Source organism: Microcaecilia unicolor, chromosome 2 (genome assembly GCF_901765095.1).
Source record: "Microcaecilia unicolor chromosome 2, aMicUni1.1, whole genome shotgun sequence".
Taxonomy (NCBI): domain Eukaryota; kingdom Metazoa; phylum Chordata; class Amphibia; order Gymnophiona; family Siphonopidae; genus Microcaecilia; species Microcaecilia unicolor.
This window is the reverse complement of record NC_044032.1, coordinates 549655935-549682589: the sequence shown is the minus strand read 5'-3', so window position 1 is coordinate 549682589 and position 26655 is coordinate 549655935. Positions and strand designations below refer to the sequence as shown.

The 26655-nt window shown below is 43.2% G+C and overlaps 1 protein-coding gene across 1 annotated transcript in view; it reads right to left on the bottom strand.

Moving 5' to 3' along the window:
- ATP10D (ATPase phospholipid transporting 10D (putative)) overlaps positions 1–26655 on the bottom strand; it is a 155895-nt gene that overhangs the window by 58531 nt on the left and 70709 nt on the right. Inside the window, exons 4-8 of the mRNA XM_030191348.1 lie at positions 18122–18316; positions 15117–15321; positions 11974–12059; positions 5753–5859; positions 3357–3488 (exon numbers count right to left, since the gene is read on the bottom strand). Coding sequence (XP_030047208.1) covers positions 3357–3488; positions 5753–5859; positions 11974–12059; positions 15117–15321; positions 18122–18316 — 725 coding nt within the window. The remainder of the gene's footprint in view (positions 1–3356; positions 3489–5752; positions 5860–11973; positions 12060–15116; positions 15322–18121; positions 18317–26655) is intronic.

The following is a 26655-nucleotide window of genomic DNA, read 5'->3' as shown; positions in this document are numbered from 1 at the left end:
GCACACATGGGACATCCTAAGAGCTGCCTTGAATAAGAAGTCAGGAATTTTTGTTTCTACATTACCTGAATCAGAGTATAGGCGATTAATAAATGTAAATAGGGGTGTGTATTCATTAGACAATCTTAAAAAAACTTAGTACCTACTAAATCAATTTAATACACATTACATTTTACCATGCATTAATCTGTAGGTTAACACAAATGTGTGAAACCATAAAGCCCAAAATTTGGGAACAAAAGTCTGAAAATGATCCAATCCCTAACAAAAACCAATGGTAAAGGAGGGGGATGTTTTTGCTGGGAAAAAAAATCCCTTTATATCCGAGTTTGTTAAAAAACAACAACAAAAAAACAGGGAAAACAAACTAAATCTTTAAAATAAGCCTGGAAGGTACTGGACTTGATTGTTTACAGAAACCATTGAGAAAGGACATTCTAAACCTATCATCTTTCCAAGAAGCTGTGTTTAGACAGGATGTGAATGCAAGACCTGAACTTCACATCAGTCTTCAAAAAGCCTCAAAAAGAAAGAAAATTAGAAAGGGAGTGAGATTCGATGGAAAATGAAAAATGTACATAGCACAGAACTTTTCTTTCATTTAAATGCCAACATAGGCACATTCTGCCGGATTCTATATATCATGCCTTAATTTCCATGCAGAAATCGTAGTATATTCTATAACAATACGCACAACTTAATTGGTTAACTAGCCAATCAGTACTGTCAATTGGATGTTACCAAGCAATAAGTACTAATTGGCATTAAGATTTACACGCACAACTCGCACAGTTGAAAAGGGGGCGTGGCCATGGGAGAGTATGGACATTTCTAAAATCTATGCAAGTTGTTATAGAATACACCCACTCTACGTCTAATTTAGGCATCAGGATTTACGCCAACTGAAACACAGCATAAATGGCCATGGCTAAATTTGGTCACGTGGAGAGGCGCTCGGCGTATTCTATATACCGTGGGGAAAATTAAGCTTATTATATAAAAAGTAAGCATACTTTAGAGAACAAGGCGTATTTTTTTCTGCGCAAAATTTTCAGGCACCATATACAGCATCTAGCCCATTACTGGCAACAAAAAGTTGCAAAAAGTACTTTTTATGGGCGTTAGCATTCACCCTTAAGGTCAAAAACAGATATTAGGACACAGAAAAGAAGATCATCATGATTGTTACAACATGGTTTTTAATATGACAGGCTGAACAAAGAATTCACATATGCACAAACCATCCTAATTAGAAAAGAAAAGTTTCAGTCATATCAAGTTAGTAGCTGTATCAAAAGAAAAACAGGATCAGGGATTCCTTCTGGAGCAAAAAAATAATAAACATGTGACACCAATTTCAAAGGGCTTCAACTGGGTGCTGACCGAGTGGGGGATTATATTTACTAAAACTTTTAAATTTCGCCATTAGATAAATAACAGAGAGGGTCCAGGATGTATGATGGAGCATGGCTCAATTTTCTCTCTCTATCTTTATTTCTATATCAAGAAATTCTAATCTTATCTTCCTCTTTTTCTCGGCTTTACAGTATTACATATCTCTGTACTCTTCTTCATAGTACTGTACACTATTTAGCTGACTTTGTTGATCTGAGGTATATCAAACTGAACTGAAACTTGATTACTAGCATTACTGTTTAAGGCAGTTAAAATAATTTACATATATAAAACTAGTAAAAGAGGCCCGTTTCAGAGCAAATGAAACGGGCGCTAGCAAGGTTTTCGTCGCCAACACCCCCCCTCCCTCCCTGGCCAACCCCTTTATTGTTCTGCCATTGCTCCGCCCCCAACGTCATGACGTTTGACTCGAGGGTGGGGCCCGGAGCAATTCCCCCCCCCCTGCCTCCCCGTTCGTTGTTCTGCCATTGCTCCACCCTCGAGGGCGGGGCCCGGAGCAATTTTGGTGGCTTCACCACCACGAACCTTCGAACCTTTTTGAAGGAAGTCAGGGCTTGGCTTCACTGACGTCAGTGTCCTCAGAACGTTGAGGGTGAGTTTTATTATAGTAGATAAGGAATATTTTACACGGAGGGGCATTTTCGATATGACATCTTAGTCCGATTTGGGACATTTTGTGAGAAAGTGTCCAAAAATCAAGTGACGAAGAAAAGCGATTTTCAAACCAGAAAAATCTTTATTTTTTTTGTTTCAAAAATTACCCATTTTCGTGCTCAGTATGTCTTTCTTAGGCACCATTTAAAAATAAATAAATAAACACACACCCTAGGGAAAAATACATGAAAACAAGCCATTCGGATGTCTGGTTGTCAGAAGACTAGCCAGACAGACATCCCAGCAGAGTAGTGTGGCAGCCTTGGGGGCAATGCAGGCATTTAGTGGTTTTTGGAGGGCTTACACTTTCCACCACAAGTGTACCAGTGAGCGTGGGACACAGCCCTGGGTCCCCTTCTCTATGGTTCACTGCACTCACCACTAGCCTACTCCAGCTTGCTGCTGTAATAGAAATGGCCATCATATCTGAAGCTGTCATAAAGCCTGGTATGTACTGTCACATCTTTGGGGGGGGGGGGGGGGGGGGGGGGGGGAGGGGGGTCAGTGACCACTGAGGGATTAAGGGGGGTCATGTTTTAATTTTTCCAGTGGTCATCTGGTCAGTCAAGATGCCTTTTTGTAACTTAGTCGTGTTTAAAACTGCTCTAGCCAATACCATCTCAATTTTTGCCTCAGATGTTTTGGTTTTGTTCCATTATGGCAGAAAAACATCTAAGTTTTGGGAATGCCCAAGTCCCACCTAAATACACGCCACCAACACAGCCCCTTGAAATCTGGATGAACTGAAAAGAAAAACATTTCAAATCAAAGTTTCAAAAAATTGCAACGTAGACATTTTTCTCACAAAAACATCTTTCTGCCAGCTGTAACGTTTTTCAGATGTTTTTCTCTTTTGAAAATGAGCACCTTTGCTGATTAGAACATTGCATTTACTTGTTAGTGTCCCTCCATTTTAGAATGCTTTGATTTAATTTGAAATGGAGATGTAATTTTTTTTTAAGCAAGAAATTTAAACCAGTTGTTTATGCATGCATTTCCTGATTTAATTTACGACAGAACATCCATATATAATTCTGGACTGTATGAGTCTACATGTTTAAGTATGATGGGGGCTGTTGATACATTTTACTCTTTAATTTATTGTATGAAGATTTTATAATTGTGTTTCGATTACTGTGAAATACACATTTTATTGTTAGGAATAGCTTTAGTTTAGAAATGAACCTTGTGTTACTACAATCATTTTCAAGAATATTATATCTAAAAGAAAAAGGTATTTTGAAATATGTTCTCTTTGTTATGTGTACTAATTAAATTGCACTTACCTATGGCTCCAACTAAACACATTGAAACCAGAAGCAAAACACACCACAGGATATCTGTATTCAATCTCCTTTCCAACTTACTACGCTTATAGCGTGGCCCACTGTTGTTCAGCATTGCTTTGGTTTCATGACCTAATATTAAAAAAAAGAAAACCATTCTAGCTTCAAAACATTTCAAGAAGAAGCAAATTATAAGCAATATTAAATACTGGAACAATAACACACTTCTAGCATTTCATATACTTAAATAGCACGTTTACCATAGTAATGCTAAAGCAAGTTTAGCCCACCCTCCCAATTGCACTCAGAAAGGCTATAAAAGAACACACAAATTTAAAAAATAATACATATAAACACAAAATAGGTAAAACAAATATAAATACATAAAAATACTAGAACAATAAATGAAGTTTCAGTCTGTGATACTCTATGTACACTTTTAGATTCCTGGATGTCATCTCTAAAGTAAAATTTTAAAATGCTTAAAAAACAAAATAAAACTTGGAATGGACAAGAACATAAAATGTGTTATAAGTTTGGGGCCAGATGGATTTATGTTAAAAATGTACAGTACATTTTACAGCATGATTAATTTACTCATGTGCTAATAAAAAGCATTAGTGTCTGAGATGCAGTAAACTAACGATATTTTAATGTACCAGCACTTTTTTCTTAAATCTTTACTGAATAGTAAAAGAAAGTGTGTTATACTTACTGTACTAGTAGTTGACAATGAGATTTGTGTTTGTTTGTTTTTTGTATATCTAACATGTTGTAGTCAACATCCTGCACTTATAAAATGTGGCACTTTATATAAAATATCAGCTTTAAAAAATCCATGTTAAAACAAATCTACAAATCTGAGTGATAACACACATTTTTACACAGGGCAATGTGTTAAAGGTAGTAAAGTCTAAAAGGGCACAAACTTTACTACTATTTTTAGGCTTTTCAAACCAACAGATACTGAAAAGAAATTAAGGGGTCCTTTTACTAAGGTGCGCTGAAAAATAGCCTGCGCTGTTGTAGGCGCATGTATTGGACGTGCCCAGGCCCATTTTTCAGCACGCCTGCAAAAAAAGGCTTTTTGGGGGGGCCGAAAATGGACATGCAGCAAAATAAATATTGGCGCATGTCCATTTTGGGCCTGAGACCTTACCACCACCCATTGACTTAGCAGTAAGGTCTCATGTGTTAACCGGGCAGTAATCGTCAGCACATGTACACTGCTGATTACCGCCCAGTTAGCGCCATGCGGTAGAAAATAAAAAATATTTTCTGACACCACGTATCCGACGCATTTAAAAAATGGAATTATTGCCCGGGGCACAAGGTAGCCGGGCGGTACTTCCAAATTGAGTTTGAAAATGTCTGTCTACCAATCCTGGAGCAAAATAATGCTGAAAATTTAATAGAACTGGAACAAGCTTCATATGGAGGGGAAAAACTGTGAAAAGGACACAAGCGTTCAAAAATGCGCCAGAATGGAATGGGGATTCCAAGGAAAAACTCAAACATAAATGGATATGTTTATGCATGAAAAACAGTTCCAGCTTGTGCAGCAGAGTAACTTGGATACAGTGGAAATAGAGAATTGCTCCTTCAAACTGCCTCTCCCTCTTCTCTATTCCGACACAAGAATTGGAAATAATTCAGTAGGGCCTTTTACTAAGCTCCATAAGGGCCTATGCATGTACATGCACTGGTTTCAATTTTAGTGCACATCCATTTTCCAAACCCTAAAAAAAAAAAAAAGGCCCTTTTTCCTAGACGTGGTAAAAAATGGCCCAGCACACACCCAAAAGATGCGCTCGCACTACCACAGGCCACTTTTACTGCAGCTTAGTAAAGGACCCCTGTATGTGTTCTACACCAAGCACCCACCATATCTGATGTGCTGTCTCTTAGTGATTTAGATCTATATCTTACTTACTTTGTTGTTAATTTTACTGTGAAACCTACTGAACTGTGTATTTTTTTTAATGGTTGCTATGTATACTACCCAACTAATACCTATTGCTATAGGACACTGGTACCCTGTGGTTAAATTCTAAAATCCATTCCTTGAAAATCTGTTAACAATGACTTCTAATGGATTGAAATATCATCACACTTGGAACCCCTGAGCCAGCTCTCTGCTCCGGGACCAGAAAGATTCCATCATTATCCACCCACATACTAACCCACCCCTGATGCCCACTCACCTACCTCAGCTAAACCTCTGTCACTGTTCAAAATTCATGTTAAGGCTGGCACACTATTACATTGGCTCCCTATGTATCATAAAGCAAATATTCACCAAAACATTGTACTTTGGGAAATTTAAAATTTGTAATCCATATCAGAAAAACTATGAAACATTCTGCAAGGCAGCTAAGGAAATCTATTAAACTGACCTGCATACACCACAATGCCTACAACAGTTTCTGTATTTCTCATAGTGCATCCTCTTAACAACAAATTTTCTTTGCTGAGACCAACTCGTTCCTTCTTTTGATGGTTCCTGCAATGACAGCGTATCATTATAGATCACACTATAGTAGCAAAGCAAAAATATATTCTAAATAATGTTAACTTGTCTAATTTACATCTTACCATCCAAAAACAAGAAACGTTTGTTGCTTTTACTGCGATAGAATAACATTTGTCCTCAGGAAGTTTTCTCATCTCAAACAATATTCTATCCACAGTGAAATAAATACTTGGAGGTCATTATTCAGTGGTGCCTTAACTGGTTAAAGATAACTAGATATATGGATATATTTTTTTTTAATATATTAACTTTAACTATATCCAGCAGTACCAATGTAACTGGGCATTTTAGCCAGTTTAACCAGACAGTGATGAAAATTTGATGCATTGCATCATGCTAATTAAAAAAAATAAATAGATGTTGGCCAACCATTTCCAACTGAATGTGAAAAACATTCAGATATTATTTAAGTAAATCAAGGATAATAGCCTGTTCAAAAAATCTTCAGTTTGATCAATGTGCTGTCCCTATCTTAACTTAGGTCCTTTATTTAGGGGTGCTATTGATTCTTCATTATCCTTACCTCCTCAATTAAAACGTGTAATTAGGACTATTTTCTTTAAACTATTATTAGAAAATTAAGGGATTATGTTTCAACAAAGATTTTAGGCTGGTGCTCCAGAGTACAATTAAGCCTCATTTTCATTATAGTATTCCTTTGTACCTTGGGCTACCAGCCTATGTTCTATGTGCACTACAAGTGGTACAGAGGCCCCAGTGCTCAGAAGCAAACGAGGGCTCAAGAGACCATTAGCGTCAGCCTAGTGCCCGCATTAACCTCCACACAATGCTAAGAGGCCCTTACCGCCGGAAACAATGAGCTCACCCATGTTCAGCGCAAATAGCATCCTAATGTAGCCAAATGAAGTCATTTCCTATTCCCTGTAATGTTCAAAGAATAGCACACTGATCAAGTGTGCCCTTACCACTGGAAACCTTATGCCAGCTGGTGTTAAGGTGCCTAAAGAGACACAGAAGCATTCTTTAGGCATTGCTGTATGTACACTTCACTGTTCAGCCAGGCAGGTAGGCAGACAGACGGACAGACGGCTTGTTTGGTGAGTAGAGCTACAGCAGACTTCTAGCACTGGCACAGTATCATGGATGGAATTCAGTAAATGGCTCCCAAAGTTCAGCACCGGGAAGATCTGTGCTAAGCTAGTATTCTTTAAGGGCGCCCCGCATACAGAACCCTTTATAGAATACTAGCCGTTGAGCCCGTTAAAATGAGCTAGTATGGGGTTTTTCCAAGGCCCCCTCCCCTCGCCGCTGCAGGCCCCCCCCCCTCGGTCGCCGCTAACGGTTCCCCCCCCCTCGGAGTCGCCGCCGCCGCTCCACCCGGCCCGGGTCCTCTCTTCGCTATTGAACTTACGTTGCCGAAATGCAGCACGCAGATCAGCAGAGCTCCCGTCGGCCTTCCTTCTCTGCCTGTGTCCCGCCCTCGTGTGACGTAACGTTGGCGAGGGCGGGACACAGGCAGGGAAGGAAGGCCGACGGGAGCTCAGCTGATCTGCCTGCTGCGTGTCGGCGAGGTAAGTTCAATACTGAAGAGAGTGCTTGGGCCGGGTGGAGGGGGGGCGGCGGCGGCAACTCCGGGTGGGGGAGTGGTAGCGGCGTCCTCGGGGGGGGGGGGGGGGGGGGGGAGCGGTAGCGACGTAGGCGGTTCCCTCCCTCCCCTTCGTGGTTTCCCTCTGTATTGACGCGGGGGCGGGACAGAGAGGGAAGTCTCTACTGCGCATTTGCGGGTGAGTACGGTCACTCGCCATTTATATGTTTGACTAGCTTAGCATGGATTTTGCACCTAACTTTGGGCACCAGCATTTATACCTGCCAAAACCTGGTGTAAATGCTGGCACTCAAATTTATGGTAGTTTGGCATGGAATTTATAGTATTCCATAGTATTCTATAAATTATGGGAATGCCCCCTGTTTGCCCGTGCTCCTCCCGTGGACATGCCCCTCTGGAGTTGCATGCTATGAAATTTAGGCATATTTTATAGAATAGCACCTAGGGTAAATGTGTGCGTAACTCCAAGCAATAACCAACTGTTATCACCTCATTAATGAATTAGTTTAGATGCGGACCTGGCATCTACTACTACTAATAATAATAATAATTTCTATAGTGCTACTAGATGCATGCAGTTCTGTATACATTATATGCATACACTTTCTCTGTCCCTAGAGGGCTCACAATCTTAAGTTTTGGTACCTGGGGCAATGGAGGGTTAAGTGACTTGCCCAAGGTCACAAGGAGCTGTAGTGGGAAATGAACCCAGTTCCCCAGGATTAAAGTCCACTGCACTAACCACTAGGCTACTCCTCCACTGTGGCCAAAACTGCACACACAACTTTGGGCGACCTAAATGGAATCCAGAGGCATATGTATAAAGGTGCCACTTAAAGGTATAGCCAATGATTTGAGTATTGAAACCTGGCTAATCTATGGTTTGTTATTTTAGCTTGAGACAACCTGAGGGCAAAACATGACTCATGTTGGAATTGGTCCCCAACTGATTTGAGCTAATCATTTTTCAGATGAGTACAATTTAAGATTTTAAAGTATGGGAATGTTTGACCATTTAACATTTTTCATATTTTAATGAATATTCTTCACTAATTTAAATTAGATTATCGGATCAATGAGGAGGTGAATGCATAATTCTTGAAGGTTGAAAATGCTATACTAGTGGTTCAAAAACCTTGTTCTGGAGGCACTCCAGTCAGGTTTTTCAGATACCCACAATGAATATTCAAGACAGATATTTGAATACACTGTCTCCACTGCACGCAAATCTCTCTTGTAAATATTCATAAATGTAATGCAAATTTTGAAAAAAAGGTTCCAGAGGTGATCCTGGAAATTATAGACTGGTGAGCCTGACGTTGGTGCCAGACAAAATGGTAGAGACTATTATAAAGAACAAAATTACAGAGCATATTCAAAAGCATGGATTAATGAGACAAAGCCAACATGGATTTAGTGAAGGGAAATCTTGCCTCACCAGTCTATTACATTTCTTTGAAGGGGTGAATAAACATGTGGATAAAGGTGAGCTGTCAATATTGTGTATCTGGATTTTCAAAAGCCATCTGACAAAGTACCTCATGAATGACTCCTGAGGAAATTGAAGAGTCATGGGATAGGAGTAGTGTACTATTGTGGATTAAAAACTGGTTAAAAGATAGAAAACAGAGTTGGGTTAAATGGTCAGTATTCTCAATGGAGAAGGGTAGATAGTGGAGTGAGGTTCCCCAGGGGTCTGTGCTGGGACATTTGCATTTTAACATATTTATGATCTAGAGATGGGAGTAACTAGTGAGGTAATTAAATTCGATGATGATGCAAAGTTGTTAAATCAGAAGATAATTGTGAAAAATTACAAGAGGACTTTACGAGACTGAGCATCCAAATGGTAGATGACAATGTGAGCAAGTGCCAAGTGATTCATGTGGGAAAGAGGAACCTGAACTATAGCTATGTGATGCAAGTTTCCATATTAGGAGTCACCACCGAGGAATGGGATCTAGGTGTCATCGCTGATGATACGTTGAAACCCTCTGCACAGTGTGCGGTGCCTAAGAAAGCAATTGAAAACAAAAATGAGGCCATTATAATGCCTTTGTATCGCTCCATGGTGCGACCACACCCCAAATATTGTGTGCAGTTGTGGTCACCACATCTCAAAAAAAAAGATATGGTGGAATTAGAAAAGGTACAGAGAAGGGCGACAAAAGATTAAGGGTATGAGATGACTTCCCTATCAGGAAAGGCTAAAGTGGCTAGTGCTCTTCAGCTTGGAGAACAGATGGCTGAGGGGAGATATGATAGAGGTGTATAAAATATTCAGTGGAATGGAATGGGTAGATGTGAATAGATTGTAGCTTCATTGCATGCCCCCTAGTCCTAGTATTTTTGCAAAGAGTAAACAAAGTAGTAAATTTAAAATAAATCAGAGAAAAGATTTCTTCACTCAAAGATTAAACTCTGGAATTTGTTGCCAGAAAATGTAGTAAAAGCAATTAGCTTAGTGAGGTTTAAAAAAAGGTTTGGATAGCTTCATAAAAGAAAAGTTCATAAGCCATTATTGAAATGAACTTGGGGAAAATCCACTGCTTATTTCTAGGATAAGCAGCATAAAATATATTGTACTGTTATGGGACCTTGCCAGGTACTTGTGACCTGGATTGGCCCCTATTGGAAACAGGATGTTGGGCTTCATGGACCTTTGGTCTGTCCCAGTATGGTAATACTTATGTACTTATATGGGGTGCCTCCAGGATCAGGTTTGGGAACCACTGTGCAAGTGGAACTGCTGAGATCCGATTTAGTTTCAACATATTTTGGGCATTCTTATTTATTTAAAGACTGGATAGTAATAAAGTTTGCCTGAATTGTAATTAATTTGGCCCTGTCTCTAAGAGGCAGATGCACTAAAGCTAAATGAGCCTTTAATGACTCTCCAACGAGGAAAATTTGATCCGTTGCATGCATCAAAGGGCTTTTACCGAGGAAGCCAGCAGCTAACGAAAACGGAATGGAGATGAGCAATTAGTGTGAAAACCCCATTGAAACGACATGCACTAACCTTTTCCGATTGCCTTTACGCAGGAAAAAGGCAGGAAAACTAACGAGAGGTCTGGACCACTCGTTAGGTCAGCTCTGTGGCAGGAAAAATCATTATGAGAAAAAATAAACAAACTTTGAGCCAATCCCAGCGCATTAGCAGAGCTAAAAGCGCTGTGATTGGTCCAAAGGACGTCAGAAAAACAAAAATAAATAAAAATAAAAAAAGGATCGGGAGGGGGCAAGGGCGCTCATCAGGAGCGTCCTGTACGGACGGCCTTGCCCCCCCCCCGCGCTCGCCACTTTCCGCCGCTCCCCCACCCCGAAAAAGCAAAATTCGAGCAGCCCCTGCCCCCCTCCCTTCCTCACTACTCTGTCACTTCAGCTCCGCCTCCCGACATCCTCCGTCCTGTGCCCCGCCCCCTTTTGGGGTCGTCGCCGCCATTCCCCTCTTCCATCGGGCCCCCCTCCCTCTTACCGGGCCCGTGCAGCGCCTCTCTCCTCTGTCCGAAGGCGCTGCACGGGCAAGAAGAAAGCCTGATGCCTGCCTTCGCCCAGCTTCGATGGCGCGTCTTTCTCCTGCTGGGCCCGCCCCTGTCTGACGTCAGTAACCTACGTAGGTTACTGACGTCAGACAGGGGCGGGCCCAGCAGGAGAAAGACGCGCCATCGAAGCTGGGCGAAGGCAGCCATCAGCTTTCTTCTTGCCCGTGCAGCGCCTTCGGACAGAGGAGAGAGGCGCTGCACGGGCCCTGTAAGAGGGAGGGGGGCCCGATGGAAGAGGGGAATGGCGGCGACGACCCCAAAAGGGGGCGGGGCACAGGACGGAGGATGTCGAGAGGCGGAGCTGAGGTGACAGAGTAGTGAGGAAGGGAGGGGGACCGGGGCAGCTAGCATTTTGCTTTTTCGGGGTGGGGGGAGCGGCGGAAAGTGGCGAGCGCGGGGGGGGGGGGGGGGGGGGGGGGGGGGGGGAGGGGCAAGGCTGTCCGTACAGGACGCTCCTGATGAGCGCCCTTGCCCCCTCCCGACCCTTTTTTTTAATTTTTATTTTGATTTGGGAGCCATGTGCTTGTGATTTGACTGTGTTTTGACTGTTTGGCATGCGCAGAGCAGCTAACATAACGCTTGGCTGCTCTGCGCATGATTTGGGGGCTGATTAACGATGTGTATTGTGATTCTTTGGTACATTGTACGTTTCAATACCGATCTCAGCATGTGTGACTTTTTTTTTTGGTGCATTTTTCGTTATTTTAAAATCGTTAGGGACTTTAACGATTTAGATTTTTTTACGTTTGGTTGCTGCATCTGCCTCTAAAGGTTTACTAAACACAGGTGGCCAAATAAGGAAACTACTTTCTTGCTTTCTCCATCAGGTACTAACAGGTAATTAACCTAAGTCTCTGTGAAGAACTACAAACATTTTTTTTTAATTAAAAAAATTTTTTTTCCAATGAAATGACCAGAGCTTCTACAAAATAAGCCAAACTGACATTTTGAGAATGCTTTCAAACTACTTACATGAAGCCTCTGAATCTGTTGAGGTCATTATTTGGAATTTCACACTCTATTCTATCAGAAAATTTCTCAGGGTCAACCTCGTACGCCTAAATTAAAACAAAAAACAAAAAAAACACGAACATTAATTTATTTCACATTAAAAAAAATAAGTCATGATATCCTTTGAGTTAGCAATGGCCAACTAAAATCACAGAGCTGTTTGAAGAAAAAAAAGGAAAAGGAGGGGATGGAGACAGAATTGAATTAGTGCCATAAAGCAGACAACGTACACAAAGTTTTCTATTATACAATACCTATTAAAACTTCTATAGTGGAATCCTTGTATTTAAGTCTCATGATTATGGCGAAGGTAGAAAGCTCAAGCCAAAATGATTTTAAACAAGGCTCATGTACCATGAAAAGCCACTAATGTGCAGGTCCTTGGAGCCATAAATGGTTCAAGAAGCTTTAGGATTCTGATCTCGTAAGTTTTTAAAGAAATAGTTCATGTTTTTCACCCTCCTGGCTCCCTGTCATATTTTTTGTTATTAATAAAACTTTATATACTACCTTAATACAAAACTCACAAATTTATTAAGTTACAAAAACAAAATTACAATTAAATTTACAGCTCTACTTTCCTCTTTTACCTGAGCATTAATCTTTCCCCATTTTCTCCCCATATCAATTACTTTCTTAGGGCCCTGTTTACTAAGGCGCATTAGTGATTTTAATGCGCCTACAATTTGCGCGCGCGCTAACCGTGTAGGCACCTATAGGGATATTGTAGGCAAGTACAAGGTTAATGTGCGTTAAAAATGTTAATTTGCCTACAATGCGGCTTAGTAAACAGGGCCCTTGTTTTCTTCCCATCCCTACTCTACTCATGGTTTTTGTATTTTGCTGGAAAATTTTGATATCATCTCCATTCTGCTCGCTGCAGTGGGATTTGAACCTGGCTTTTCTACTTATCAGCCTGTTACTCTAACCACTAGGCTACTCCTTCAAGATAATGAAGGTCCTTGAATACTAAAGAATATGAACCTCTTTAGTGATATCTCTTGGTTTAGGCAATGTCAGACACTGGGGTTATTCTTCCAAATTTATTATTGACTGAAAGGAAAAAAAATGTTCTAAAGCCAAGAACTCTTTGCACTATTTATTAACATTGTTCCAATAAACATTTCTTTCCCAGCATTACATATCATACAACCTTATGACTGAAAACAGTGAAAAAATCAGTATGATATTGACAATATGAATTACCACACAATGAGACACGGTTCCACAAGGGTCCTGTCCTCTACCCCAAGAGCACAGCAGTGATGTAATATATAGTAACATAGTAAATGACAGCAGTAGGTAAATTCTCAGATATAACAGGAAACGTTTGCTGGTTTGGTAATGCTGATACTGGTACATATGTGACAAGGCGGTGGCCGTAGCTCGAAGGTTGCTAGGCTGTATAGAGAGAGGTGTGACCAGCAGAAGAAAGGAGGTGTTGATGCCCCTGGATAAGTCACTGGTGAGGCCCCACCTGAAGTATTGTGTTCAGTTTTGGAGGCCGTATCTTGCTAAGGATGTAAAAAGAATTGAAACGGTGCAAAGAAAAGCTGCAAAAACGGTATGGGATTTGCGTTACAAGACGTATGAGAGACTTGCTGACCTGAACATGTATACCCCCTTGAGGAAAGGAGAAACAGGGGTGATATGATACAACGTTCAAATATTTGAAAGGTATTCATCCGCAAACGAACCTTTTCCGGAGATGGGAAGGCGGTAGAACTAGAGGACATGAAATGAGATTGAAGGGGAGCAGACTCAAGAGAAATGTCAGGAAGTATTTTTTCACAGAGAGAGCGGTGGATACTTGGAATGCCCTCCCGTGGGAGGTGGTGATGAAAAGGTAACGGAATTCAAAGGTGTGTGGGATGAACATAGGAGAACCCTGTTCAGAAGGAATGGATCCTCAGAAGCTTGGCGGAGATTGGATGGCGGAGCCGGTGGTGGGAGGCAGGGCTAGTGGTTGGGGGCGGGGTTGCTGGGCAGACTTCTACGGTCTGTGCCCTGAGGGTGGCTGATACAAATCAAGGTCAGGTATACACATAAAGTAGACATATGAGTTTATCTTGTTGGGCGGACTGGATGGACCGTACAGGTCTTTCTCTGATGTCATCTACTGTTACTATACTACTCCTCCTCATCATTTCAATAGCGCTACTAGACGTACGCAGCGCTGTGATCTTTTACTATCCATTGTTAGAACTTTGGAGATGAGATGTCATCAAATTTGGGGATTTAATGATCCTATAACCTACCAACTTATAGTGTAGAAATGTCTTGCTCTCTCCAAACTATGCAAGGGTGAAGCCCCACTGTTTTATTTTATGCTAACTACAGCAATTAATTGTGAACAACTAGAAGGGTGCAGAGAACCTAGAGATGATTTATTGGTGAAATGCTTTGTTTCTACTGGAGTTATGAGGCAGCGGCACAGGCGAAGAGACTGGTGAAAGCTTCACTGATATCAATGTGGGAAAAGCTGGATCTTTATGTTAATAATTGATGTTGTATCATCTTAGAAGAGAAAGAAAATGTTAACAGCTAAACTTGTATTGTATTGTTGATGTTTTCATTTCCTTGATGGGTTTCTTTTGAAAACAATTAAGATAGTGATCCCCCCCTCCCCCCACCACCTCCACCTGGCAAATATGCAAAACTAGAAAGAGAAAGGGTTCCATGAATTCCATGAAGTGATCAGACAGGGTTCTTTTTTTCTTCTTCTTTTAATTCTTTTGGGAGTAAATTTATACTGTTTCACATCCTCCACTGGAGGAGAAGCTGCTAGTTGCTCTCTTCACACGCTGCTGTTTGTAAACAATTTTCAGCAAAGAACGGGAAGGTATGTAATAAAAAATATATTTAGGCCATTACTGTTTTTATTCTGTTTCTATGGAAAAACTCCATGATGCATCAAAACTCTTGAAAAGGAATGTTTAAACAGTCTTATCTGTATGTTCCACAGTTCCTCTCATTACTCTGCAGGGTACAGCAGAAGTTTCCAATGTATCTGGAGGAAAACACTGTGTCAAGCTGCCTTTTCCCCTCTATCCCCCCTCCCCCTTATTTATAATACCTTAGTATAGGTGATAGGGCAGTTTTACCTGTTCTGCATAACCTTTCACCACCTGCCTCTGTTTCAAGTTTGTCTCGCCATCAAGACTGGAGGTTTCAATGTGACAAATTCCATCTGGATCACTAGAATAGAGAAGCACCATATCTGCAGGAACAATCTCATCACATGAAAGGCGGACAAAATCCCCCACAATAACATCTTTCCACCGAGTGTCCACATACTTTTCCTCTTTTCTGAAAACACAAAATGAGTTTTCTCATGAGAACACATAAGATATTGGAAAGTAAACACAGACAAGACTATGGCGTTTCCTTGGTTTCTTGTTTTTGGGAAACATTTTTTTATTTATCTTTGCAAATCATAATTACATCAAGTTCAAAGAAAATATTTAAAATTCATTTTTAGCTATCATTTTGAACACAGCTGACCGCCCCCCCAATCTGTTGTGGTGTTGTATGTACAAGTATGTCATCGTAATATTAATGCTATTTTCACTCTAATGCTTTCGAACGCACAATGGGCAAAATAAAGGCATCAGCAATACGTACAAAGAAATACTAAGGGGATATAACATAAATAATAAATAGATAAATAATGAATAAACTGGTTAGGTAAAAATACACAACACAAAAATTCTTCTTAAAGCCATATAAGCACATTAGACTGTATACACAAAATATCAACTTATTCTCATATAATGTACTCTATTAAACTTGCCCATATATAAAGAAGGTGGAATTCAAATAAAAAATAAAAGGTAAAAAAGTAGAGCATACTAGAGGAAACTACTAAATGAAGGTTGGTCATTCTTAAATATGCCAAAGGCATATCTTATTTCAGCCCTTGTACAAAACAAAGATACAAGCAAAAGAAAAAAAAAATCTCTTAAAAATATTAGAATAGAAACCAGAAGTCAAATATACACCTCATCCAGGAGAGGATAGCTTTTAACAGACTTTGGTTATTAATTTTATCACACAACCGTAATTGCACAGAAAATGTAAACGACAGTTAGATTTAGTGCTCTGATCAAGACCAAATACCCTGAAGCAGTGGCAGTGAGCCGCTGGCGTCATTGGCTAGAATTACAGATACCCAAATCCGACCCTAAATGCCTTCACTGAAAAAGTTAGTTTTTCAGCTTTAAGTTCTCTTGCATTTTTGTTATGATGATGTACACACTGAGAAAACTCAATAACAGACAGAAGGGGTCTTTTGTTTTGCCAATGACTGAATGGTTTGAGGCACAAATTTCATTGCCCTTTGTAATTCTGAGGCTTTTTCCTTCTGCTGCATGATAGTGCCACTTGGCTGAACTGATATTGGAAAACTCCCTAAGAATTTATGTAGGGAAGTTCATGAATATATTTGTTGTCGAGATTTTGTGAATATTGGTTTGTATTGTCCTCTACACTTTTTTTTTGTTATATTGGTTGCGCAACCATAGATTCCACCATTTCTACTGGATCAGTCAGAGTGCCCATACTGAAGAGAACCAAGGGGTGCACTAAACAATGGCCAGAAATTCAGCACCATGAGCAGGCTAATATAATTATAGTTAAGGTCTTCTTTATATTATTGACAGCACTATAAACAACTCTCCCAATATTAAAAACTATTTAACCAGCCTATTAAATAGCATTTAAGTGCCTAACCACAGATATTCAGCGCGAGAGCGTGATGCATTGCTCTCGCTCCTGTGCTGCCATCAGCACTGCCGCAGGTTTAAACACAGAAACAGGTACTTCTTGTTTCTCATAAGAAGAGGAAGCACCTGCTCTCATGTTTAAACCTGTGGTGATGGCAGCAGCACAGGGAGAAGAGCACAGTGGTGAAGGTAAAGCAACATGCTTTTGCCTATGTAAAGGGTGAGCCAGCGAGGCAGGCTTTTGGCACCTTTAAGCTTCAGAGCCTCACAGTGGCATAGCTAGGACTGAATTGGTCCCCGGGCAGAAACATTTCAGATGAGCCCACAGTAACATCATCTCTCCCAAGGTGGTGGGGACGGGAAGAGCCCCTTCAAGAGCTCCAGTAAACAAATCCTGCAAAACGCAAGCATTTCAGATCTATACAGAAAACCTGTGACGGTAACAGAAATAGAAACTGAAATGTAAGATAATCAGATACACATTTCCCCAGAGCTGACAAATTACAACTTTTTCTACTTTTGTTGTCTGAACACTGCTTTGGACCCAGTCTCCTGTTTTTTTCTTAATTCTATCCAGGATCTCCTGCCTTTCTGACATTTCAACTCTATGTCTACTATCTATCTTTCCCTGTGTGTCCCTATTCGTCCTGTCCAGTGTCTCCCCTCTGTTTCACTATCCTTATCCTTCATGGCCTGCATCTGCCCTCTGGTTCTCTCCTCTCCTCTCTCTTCCCTTCCTCCTGCACCCTCCATGGTCTGGCATCTCTCTTTATCCCTCCGTTGGTCCACCATCTCTAGTCCAGTCTGTCTTCTCTCCACTCCACCAGCAGTCCAACCTCTCTCCCCCTCCCTTCCCTATGCTCCCACCCCCTTCCCAAAGTCCAGCATCTCTTCCCCCTCCCCCTATTGTGTGGGTCCCACCTTCTCTCCACCCCCTCTTACCTGGATCTCTCTCCATTTCTCTTCTCCTTACTCCCCCCACATGGATCCGGTCTCTTTCCATCCCCCTTCCCCGAGAACAGATCCAGCCTCTCTCTCTAGCCCCCCTCCCCAAAACATACTGGTTGTCTCTGTGGGCGGGACACAGCAGAGCAAAGGCTCGGTTGGCCAGACACAGCCAGTTTTCATTACTGCAGCAGTTTGGAGGGGCCAACACATGGGGTGGGGGAAGGGAGCTACAGAGGACAGATCTGGGTGCAGCGGAAGACCAGACTTGAAGGAGGGTGCAATTGCAGGTGGCCCCTACCACTGGGAAGCCCTAGGAATTTTTCTGGGCTCATTCAATGCAGCTACTCCCCTGGTGCCTCACCTGGCTCATGCTTTAAACTCACTCTGTCAGACTTGCTTAACTAAGCCGTTTAACATACTGTAGATATATTACTTACCTACTGTATACTTTAGTTAGCATATTATTTATTTGCTTATCCATTTTGTACTTCCTGTAATCTTCAAGTCCATCTTTGATAGCTATAATTGTAATTACTACCACTAGTGGTATCATTGTAATTTCTTTCTGGAAGGCTTCTACTAGTGGAACCCAGTTCAAGACCACTAGAAACAGGAAATATAAATTGGCCGCTCTGAAAACAAAAACAGAATTAAGAATGGTCAGATCTGATTCAATAACATTAATAATTAGCAATTCAGTATATTAGGCATAATATTCCCACTGTCACGGTAAAAACAAACCTGCATGGAAGAAGAGAAGAAAAAAATATTTTTTTCATTCTACAAGACTCTTTGTGCTTCCTTTTCCTTTTACACTGAAGAAAACACAAATCCACCCCTGCTTTCAGCCAAAAATCAGGATAATTCAATCACACACAGCTCCAAGGATTTCAAAGTGATGACTTAGACCAGTGGTTTTCAATCCAGCCCTCAGGGACCAACTGGCCAGTCAGGTTTTCAGGATATTCACAATGAATCAAAGGAAAAACAAAAAGGAGGTGAAATCCCTCACGGAACGTGAGATATGAAACAAAAAAGTGAGGAGAATGAGTGAGGATACCAAGAAAAATGTTTATTCACATTTTTCTTGATATCCTCACTCATTCTCCTCACTTTTTTGTTTCATATTCACAATGAATCCCCACGATAGAGATCTGCACGCTGAGAAAGCAGTGCATGCAAATCTATCTCATGCATATTCATTGTGGATATTCTGAAAACATGACTGGCCAGTTGGTCCCTGAAGACTGGGTTGAAAACCACTGACAGACAACCCAATTTCACAATCTAAGCACTCTGGCATAAAGTATGAAGTTGAAATATCTCTAGTTCAGACTCTTTGTGAAGAAGAGTTTAACAAATAATCTTATGCAAGAGGAAAAGGCACAAAGAAAAAAGAAACCATCAAAAAATAAAAAAGCCTTTTAAAAGACAATGATCACAGAATTGGCTATGGCTGCGGTAGTTAAAACAAAAATAAACACATATTTATATTTAGTGAAGCACTAACTATACATAGAAAGCATTCATCACCAATAGCTATAAGTTTCCCTGCAATGTTCAGATACTATACTTATAATTAAGTGATTTAGTTTATAACTCCTCTTTGTAGGCCTAAATTAACCCTACAGAGTGTGGCTGAATATCACCACTATATGTACAGTTAGGCCAAACACTTACACCTCTGCCCTAATTTTCCCTAGCAAGATCCAGATGGTGCCAAAGAACTGAGAGATTCAACAGCACAATCAATATAATGCTCCTGAAAATCAGACAGGAACTCATACATTTAGCAGCTGCTGCTAAAAGAGTAACCCTTTGAGTACTGGGACAAAGGGGGGGGGGGGGGGGGATGGAAGTGAGGAAAGCATGCAGAGCATGGCTTATGAAATTCTTTTTCACCTTTCCGCATGTGTGTGTGTCAATACCTCTTACCTGGAGAAGCTAACAGGTAGGCAAACATTAAGTTGGTTTGGAAAGAATAATAATAATAATAATAATAAGTGTGATAATATATCTAATGCATTTGATGTCAATGTCAACAAATTTCAAAGAATGGATTTCACAGTTTAACCAAAGGGTATCACCAACCCAAGAAAACAGGTATTGCCATGTTTTCCATCACTAGCAATTGGTTGTAAACCATTTGTTTCAGTAACCAAGTTCCACAATAAAATTTACAACAAGCAAAATGGAATACACATCCGAACTTCCGAAATCTAGGCCAGCAGAGATAGGTGTGGCAGCATGGACGGAGTGGGAACAATGGAGAAAGGATGCAAAATGTGTCTCGTGGAATTATTTTCAACCTATCTATGAGAGACCAGGAATGAAATAAATAATTCCCTAACTGAAATGTTTCAGAGTGTCAAAGTTTTTATGCTGGTTCTGCTATAGAAATGCATTGGGACATATTTTCCCCCTGGAATCCCTAGTCCAATCTGGCAAATTTTTAAACTTGATACATCTATTCACCAGGCCCCCCCCCACCTCCCCAAATACCAAATTTGAACCTGTTCCATTAAATTTTCAGAGAATTGTTTTGCCCCAAACATTCTCATCCTCTTAGGTATAATTTCTTTTCAACATCTACCCCCCCCCCCCCCCCCCCCCCACACACACACACACACAAACAAAACCCAACCCAAACCATTTTAAATTCAAAGAAAATTTTGGTTTTTTTCACTCACTGAGGCAAACATGGTCATTGTGAAGGTCACTTTATAAAACCTTTTTGTGCACAAAATACAGTTTTACATCCGCAAAAGGGCTTTCATGAAATTACTTCATACTTAAAAGTATGCACAGTGCAAGCAGGCTCATATTTATAAGCAACTTTACAGTAGATGTAGTCTAGATGGAGCATCATCCTGTTTCCAACAGTGGCCTATCTAGGTGTCACGTTTTCAAATCTGGAACTGGGTTGTGAGCCCTTGGGCCACTGCCGAGGAGCGGCAGTGGCAGGCAAAACCACCCCACATCAGGGGCAAGGCAGAACTCTGACAACAGTTAGGCTTCACCTGTACCTGGCCACTTTCCACCAGGAGTTAAGCTCCCAGCTTCAGGTGGCCGACAGGACTTTGCAGGACAGGGCAGGAGCTGGATAACAGCTAGGTAGCACAGGGACTGAGTGTCAGAGGGGAAAGGAAGGAACATGGGCAGCAAGGCAGGAAACTGGGCTACACAATACAACACAAGGCAGGGACAGGACAAGCTAGGGGACAGAAACTGGAAGCTGCAAGCAGCCACTGAAACAGGAACAAAACACTGACTAACAAGACACAGAACTAAAAGCTGCAAGCAGCCACAAGCCAGCACACAAACAGAAACTAAACACTGAGATACAAACAAGAAACAAGGCTAGGAAAACAAGTAAAACCTAAACTAACCCAAACACAGACTAACTAGAAACAGGCAAGAATCAAGGCAAGAATCTCAGACAAACTGGACTAGCAGAAGTGCAACAAGCACCAACATACCAGGACCTTAGACGCAATGCAAAGGCCAGTAGAAATGTTCCAAGATGGCTGATAAGCCCAAAAGCAGTTGGAACTCAGCTGCTGCAATCACCAGGCAGCTACGGGTGCTGTGCAGGCTCAAACGGCACAAGCAAACCCGGCAGCCTGGAAGATCTGGACCGGACTGGGCTGAAATCTGGAACGGGTGACAGTCCACAGCAACCACCGGTTCTGGCCACCAGAGGGCAAGATGAACACAAACGTAACACTAGGTCACAAATACCAGGCAAGATCCCAAAAAAGTTCAATAAATTTTATACTGCTTATCCCAGAAATAAGAAGTGGATTTTCCCCCAAGTCATTTTAATAATGGTCTATGGACTTTTCATTTAGGAAGCTGGCCAAACCTTTTTTAAGCCCCGCTAAGCTAACCACCTTTACTACATTCTCTGGCAACGAATTCCAGAGTTTAATTACACGTTGAGTGAAGAAACATTTTATCCATTTCGTTTTAAATTTGTAGCTTCATTGCATGCCCCCTAGTATTTTTGGAAAGAGTAAACAAACGATTCACATCTACCAATTCCACTCCACTCATTATTTTATAGACTTCTATCATATCTCCCCTCAGCCTTCTTTTCTTCAAGCTGAGGAGCCCTAGCAGCTTCGGCCTTTTCTCATAGGGAATTCATCCCATCCCCTTTAACATTTTCGTCACCCTTCTCTGTACCTTTTCTACTTCTACTATATCTTTTTTGAGATGCGGTGACCAGAATTGAACATATTAGGAAGCAATACAAAGGCATTATAATGTACTCATTTTTGGTTTCCATTCCTTTCCTAACAAAACCTAACATTCTATTTCCTTTCTTAACCGCTGCAGCAAGGCTAGTCTCAAAATTATATATAATGAAAAGTAAATTCCCATTCAAAGCACAAAGTAATATAATAGTGTGTGCTTATATGGAGAAAATAGGTCTTACCTGATAATTTTCTTTCAATTAGTTTTTCACACTATTCCAGGACAAGTAGGTAGTTATGTCCATCGACCACCAGGTGGAGACAGAAAATCCAGAACTGAGCACTACTACCTAGCCACATGCTAGCTGCCCAGTTCCTCAGTATTGTACATAAGCCAACAGAAAACCAACCTAAATGCATGAACAGCAACCAACCAACAAACAAGGCAAAAAACCCCCAAAACCAATAACAGGATCCAGAAGAGTGAGCAGGGCAGTCTGAAGCAAAATAGGCCGAAAACACCAGGAGGGCTCCTGGAATAATGTGAAGAACTAATGGAAATAAAATAATCAAGTAAGACCTAATTTCTCCTTCCATTACATTCTATCCCACTATTCCAGGACAAGTGGGATGTTCAAAAGCAATTCCTGCGAGGGTGGGACATCGGCCCTGCTGCTCTTAAGACCGCCGCCCCAAAGGACGCATCTGACCGCACAGCAACATCCACCCTATAATCCTTGCTGAAAGAATAAAACAACGACCACGTCGCTGCCCTGCAAATGTCTACCGGAGAAGACAAAGACGTGTCTGCCCACGACGTCGCCACACACCTAGTCAAGTGGGCCTTCAAACCCAAAGGCGAAGCCTTCCCTGCCAGGAGGTAGGCAGACGACACCGCCTCCTTCAACCAGCGGGCAATGGATGCTTTGGAGGCCATTAGGTCCAACTTCTGTTTACCAAACAAACGAACAATCTATCTGAGCGACGAAACTCGTTAGTCGCCTCCAGATACCGGATAAGAACTCTTTGAACATCCAGAAGCCACAAAGACGCATATCAGCTCCCCACATCCTGCCGACGAAAGGAAGGCAAGTCTACTGACTGATTAAAATGAAGTTCAGAGACCACCATGGGCAGAAAAGATGGCACTGTTCGTAGAGACACCCCCCCCCCTCTGAAAAATGGAGAAAGGGGTCCCTGCAAGAGAGCACCTGGAGCTCAGAAACGCAACAGGCCAAAGCGATAGCCACCAAAAATACCGCCTTCAGAGTAAGATCCTTCAGGGAAGCCTGATGAAGAGGCTCAAAGGGAGGACGCTGAAGCGCTCCAAGCACCAGACTGAGATCCCAGTCAGGGCAGGGAGCCTGGAAGGGCAGTTGAAAACGACCCACTCCTTTCAGAAAACGGACCACATCCGGGTGAGCCGCCAGCGAAGAACTGTGCAAGTGCCCTCGGAAGCAGGCCAAGGCCACCACCTGGACCTTCAAGGACCCCAGCGCTAAGCCCTTGTGCATCCTCTGCTGCAGAAAATCAAGGATGCTGCCCACTGAAGCGCTAAAGGGATCCAAACCCCTTTCCCCTTTCAGCTCCTTGTGACTCTGGGCAAGTCACTTAACCCTCCATTGCCCCATGTAAGCCGCATTTAGCATGCCATGAGTGGGAAAGCGCGGGGTACAAACGTAACAAAAATAACAAAAATAAATATACTCTAGACACGGGCATAGGCCGAAGAAGTAGACCGCTTGCGAGCCTCAAGCAGGATAGTAATAACCAAATCCAAATAGCCCTTCTTCCTCAAATGAGACCTCTCAAGTGCCAGGCCGTAAGACCAAAGTGGGAGGGATCTTTCATGGCTACTGGTCCCTGCCGGAGAAGACCACCTTCTCCTCCGGAAGCTGCAGCAGCTGCCCATCCAGAAGACTGATGAGGTTGGCATACCAACGACACCTGGGACAGTCTGGAGCTACCAAAATCACTCTGCCGTGATGAGTCGCTACAATTCTCAGCAGACGGCCCAACATCGGCCAAGAAGGAAAGACATACAGGACTCCCTCTACCAACCATGAAGTAGGGCATCCAGACCTAATGAATCCTGCTCCCTGCGACAACTGAAGAACTATGGAACCTTGGCATTGTCCTTCGTGGCCATCAGGTCCATGCAAGGAAGGCCCCAAAGCCGCACTACTAGTTGGAACACCGTGGCAGACAGCTCCCACTCGCTGGGATCCAAAACTTGACTGAGAATGTCAGCTTCTACATTGAGGACCCCAGCAATGTGGGTGGCTGAGAGGTAAGACACGTGCCGCTCCGCCCAGACCATCAAGAGGCCGGATTCCCTGGCCAGACAGCTGCTGAGGGTCCCCCCCTGCCTGTTGATATAAGCTACAGTCATCGCATTGTCGGAGAAGACTCGGACTGCTGTCCCCTTAAGGAACAGGAGAAACGACTTCAGAGCTAGCTGCACCGCCCGAAGCGCCAGAAAATTGATGGTCCAGTGGGACTCCTGCGGTGACCACGTACCCTGAGCTGGTCCCCCCAGCCCGACAGGCTGGCATCCGTTGTCACTACCTCCTACTGCAGAATGGGAAAGGACATTCCCCGAGGCAGAGACTGGGGGCAGAGCCTCCATCTCATGCTCCGTCTGGCCTCCAACGTCCAAGGAAGTCTGACTTGGTAAGCCTCCGACACCGGAGACCAGCGAGAGAGCAGAGACCTCTAAAGCGAATGCATGTGAGCTCGCGCCCAAGGGACTACCTCCATGGCCGCTGTCATGGACCCTAGAAGCTGGGCGTAGTCCCAAACCCGTGGCCTGGCGGCCAACAGGAGGGAACGTACCTACCTCACCAGCTTCAACCACTGCGGGTCAGTCAGAAAGACCTGAACCCGCTGGGTATCGAATAGAACACCTAAGTATTCCAGGCGCTGAGAGGGGATCAGGCAGCTCTTCTTAAAACTGATCACCAATCCCAAGGACTGAAGCAGCCTGACAACCGTGGAAGTCGCTTCCAAGCTGTCCTGGTAGGACGACGCGTGAATTAGCCAGTCGTCCAGGTAAGGGTGCATTCGAACACCCTGCTTCCGAAGGATGGCTGCCGTCACTACCATCACTTTGGAGAAGGTCCGTGGGGCCGTAGCAAGGCCAAATGGGAGCGCCCGAAACTGGAAGTGATGACCCAGTACCGCAAAACGAAGGAACTGCTGATGGAGGCCCCAAATTGGAATATGAAGGCACGCTTCTTTGAGATCGAGAGAGGTGAGAAACTCCCGCACGGAGGCAATGACGGACCTGAGGGTTTCCATCCGAAAGTGCGTAACCCGCAGGCACTGGTTGACACTCTTGAGGTCCAGAATGGGCCGGAACATGCCTCCCTTCTTGGAGACCACGAAATAGATGGCGTGCCTCCCCTGTCCGCGCTCGTCGAGCGGCACGGGCACAATGGCCTGAAGAGACAGTAATGCCTGAACGGTGGACTTGACTTGTGCCTCTCGGACAGAACCTCGACACGGAGACTGTAAGAAGAGAGGAGCGACCGGGCGGCAGAATTATAACCAGAAACCGTCGCATAGGATGTCCAGCACCCACTGATCTGAGGTGATGGAGACCCACGCATCCTGGAACACCTGAAGACGTCCCCCTATCGGACTGAATGAGTGGACCAATGCACCATCATTGTGACTTTCGGGTAGGAGGACCTGTCCGACCTGACTTACCGGTCCCCTTCCTGTCCCCCTAAAAGGAAGACTGACAGGGCTGAAACTTAGGCCATTGCCCAAAGGCCGGGCGACTTGGTTTGTATTTCTTACTGTCCTGAAACAGACGAGAGAACCCGGACTGCCGACCAGACGACTTAGGCCGGTCCTCAGGCAGCCGCTGGGGTCTAGACTCTCTGAGCTCTTTCATCAGATTACTCAAGTCCTCAAACAGTAACTTCCCCCGAAACGGCAGCTTAACCAACCAGGCTTTGGACGCTGCATCCGTAGACCACACCCGGAGCCACAACTGTCGCCTTGGCTGAAGCCCTAAGCATGTTGTACACGGCGTCCGCTAGATAAGCGAGACCTGCCTCTATCCTAGCCTCCTGCGAGCCATTCATGGCCCCCAACCTTTGATGCCATTGCAGACAGGCACGGGCCACAAAGGAACTGCAAATCGCAACCTGCAAGCCCAAGGCAGCCACCTCAAAGGCCTATTTCAGGGCCTGCTCCAATTTCCTATCCTGAAGGTCCTTTAAGGTCACCCCGCCTTCCACAGGCAAGGTCGTCTTCTTGGTGACCGCTGTCACCAAAGAATCCACCTTAGGAAAGCCCAACTTCTCCCTTTCCTCCGGAACCAAAGGGTAGAGACGGGACATGGCTCTCCCCACTCACAGACCCGCCTCGGGGGTATTCCATTCTGCAGAGATTAAATCCTGAATATCTGGATGCATCGGGAATGCCTTAGAAGGACCCCTAAGCCGCCGCATGGGACCAGACTGCTGGGAACCTGAAGAATCCCCCCAAGGTTCAGATATGGAGAGAGCCAATACGGACTCCAAAATCAACGCACCCAATTCATCTTTTTGAAAAAGCCGGAGTACCCAAGGGTCATCCCCGTCTCCCGAGGGGAACTCCCCCTCCTCTAAAGGCTCCAGGACCGAAGGGCAATAGCCGCCCCGTTTCCTCACAGGCTCTGTACTTACATAAAAACATAATAGCCATACTGGGCCAGACCAATGGTCCGTCTAGCCCAGTATCCTGCTTCAAACAGTGGCCAATCTAGGTCACAAGTACCT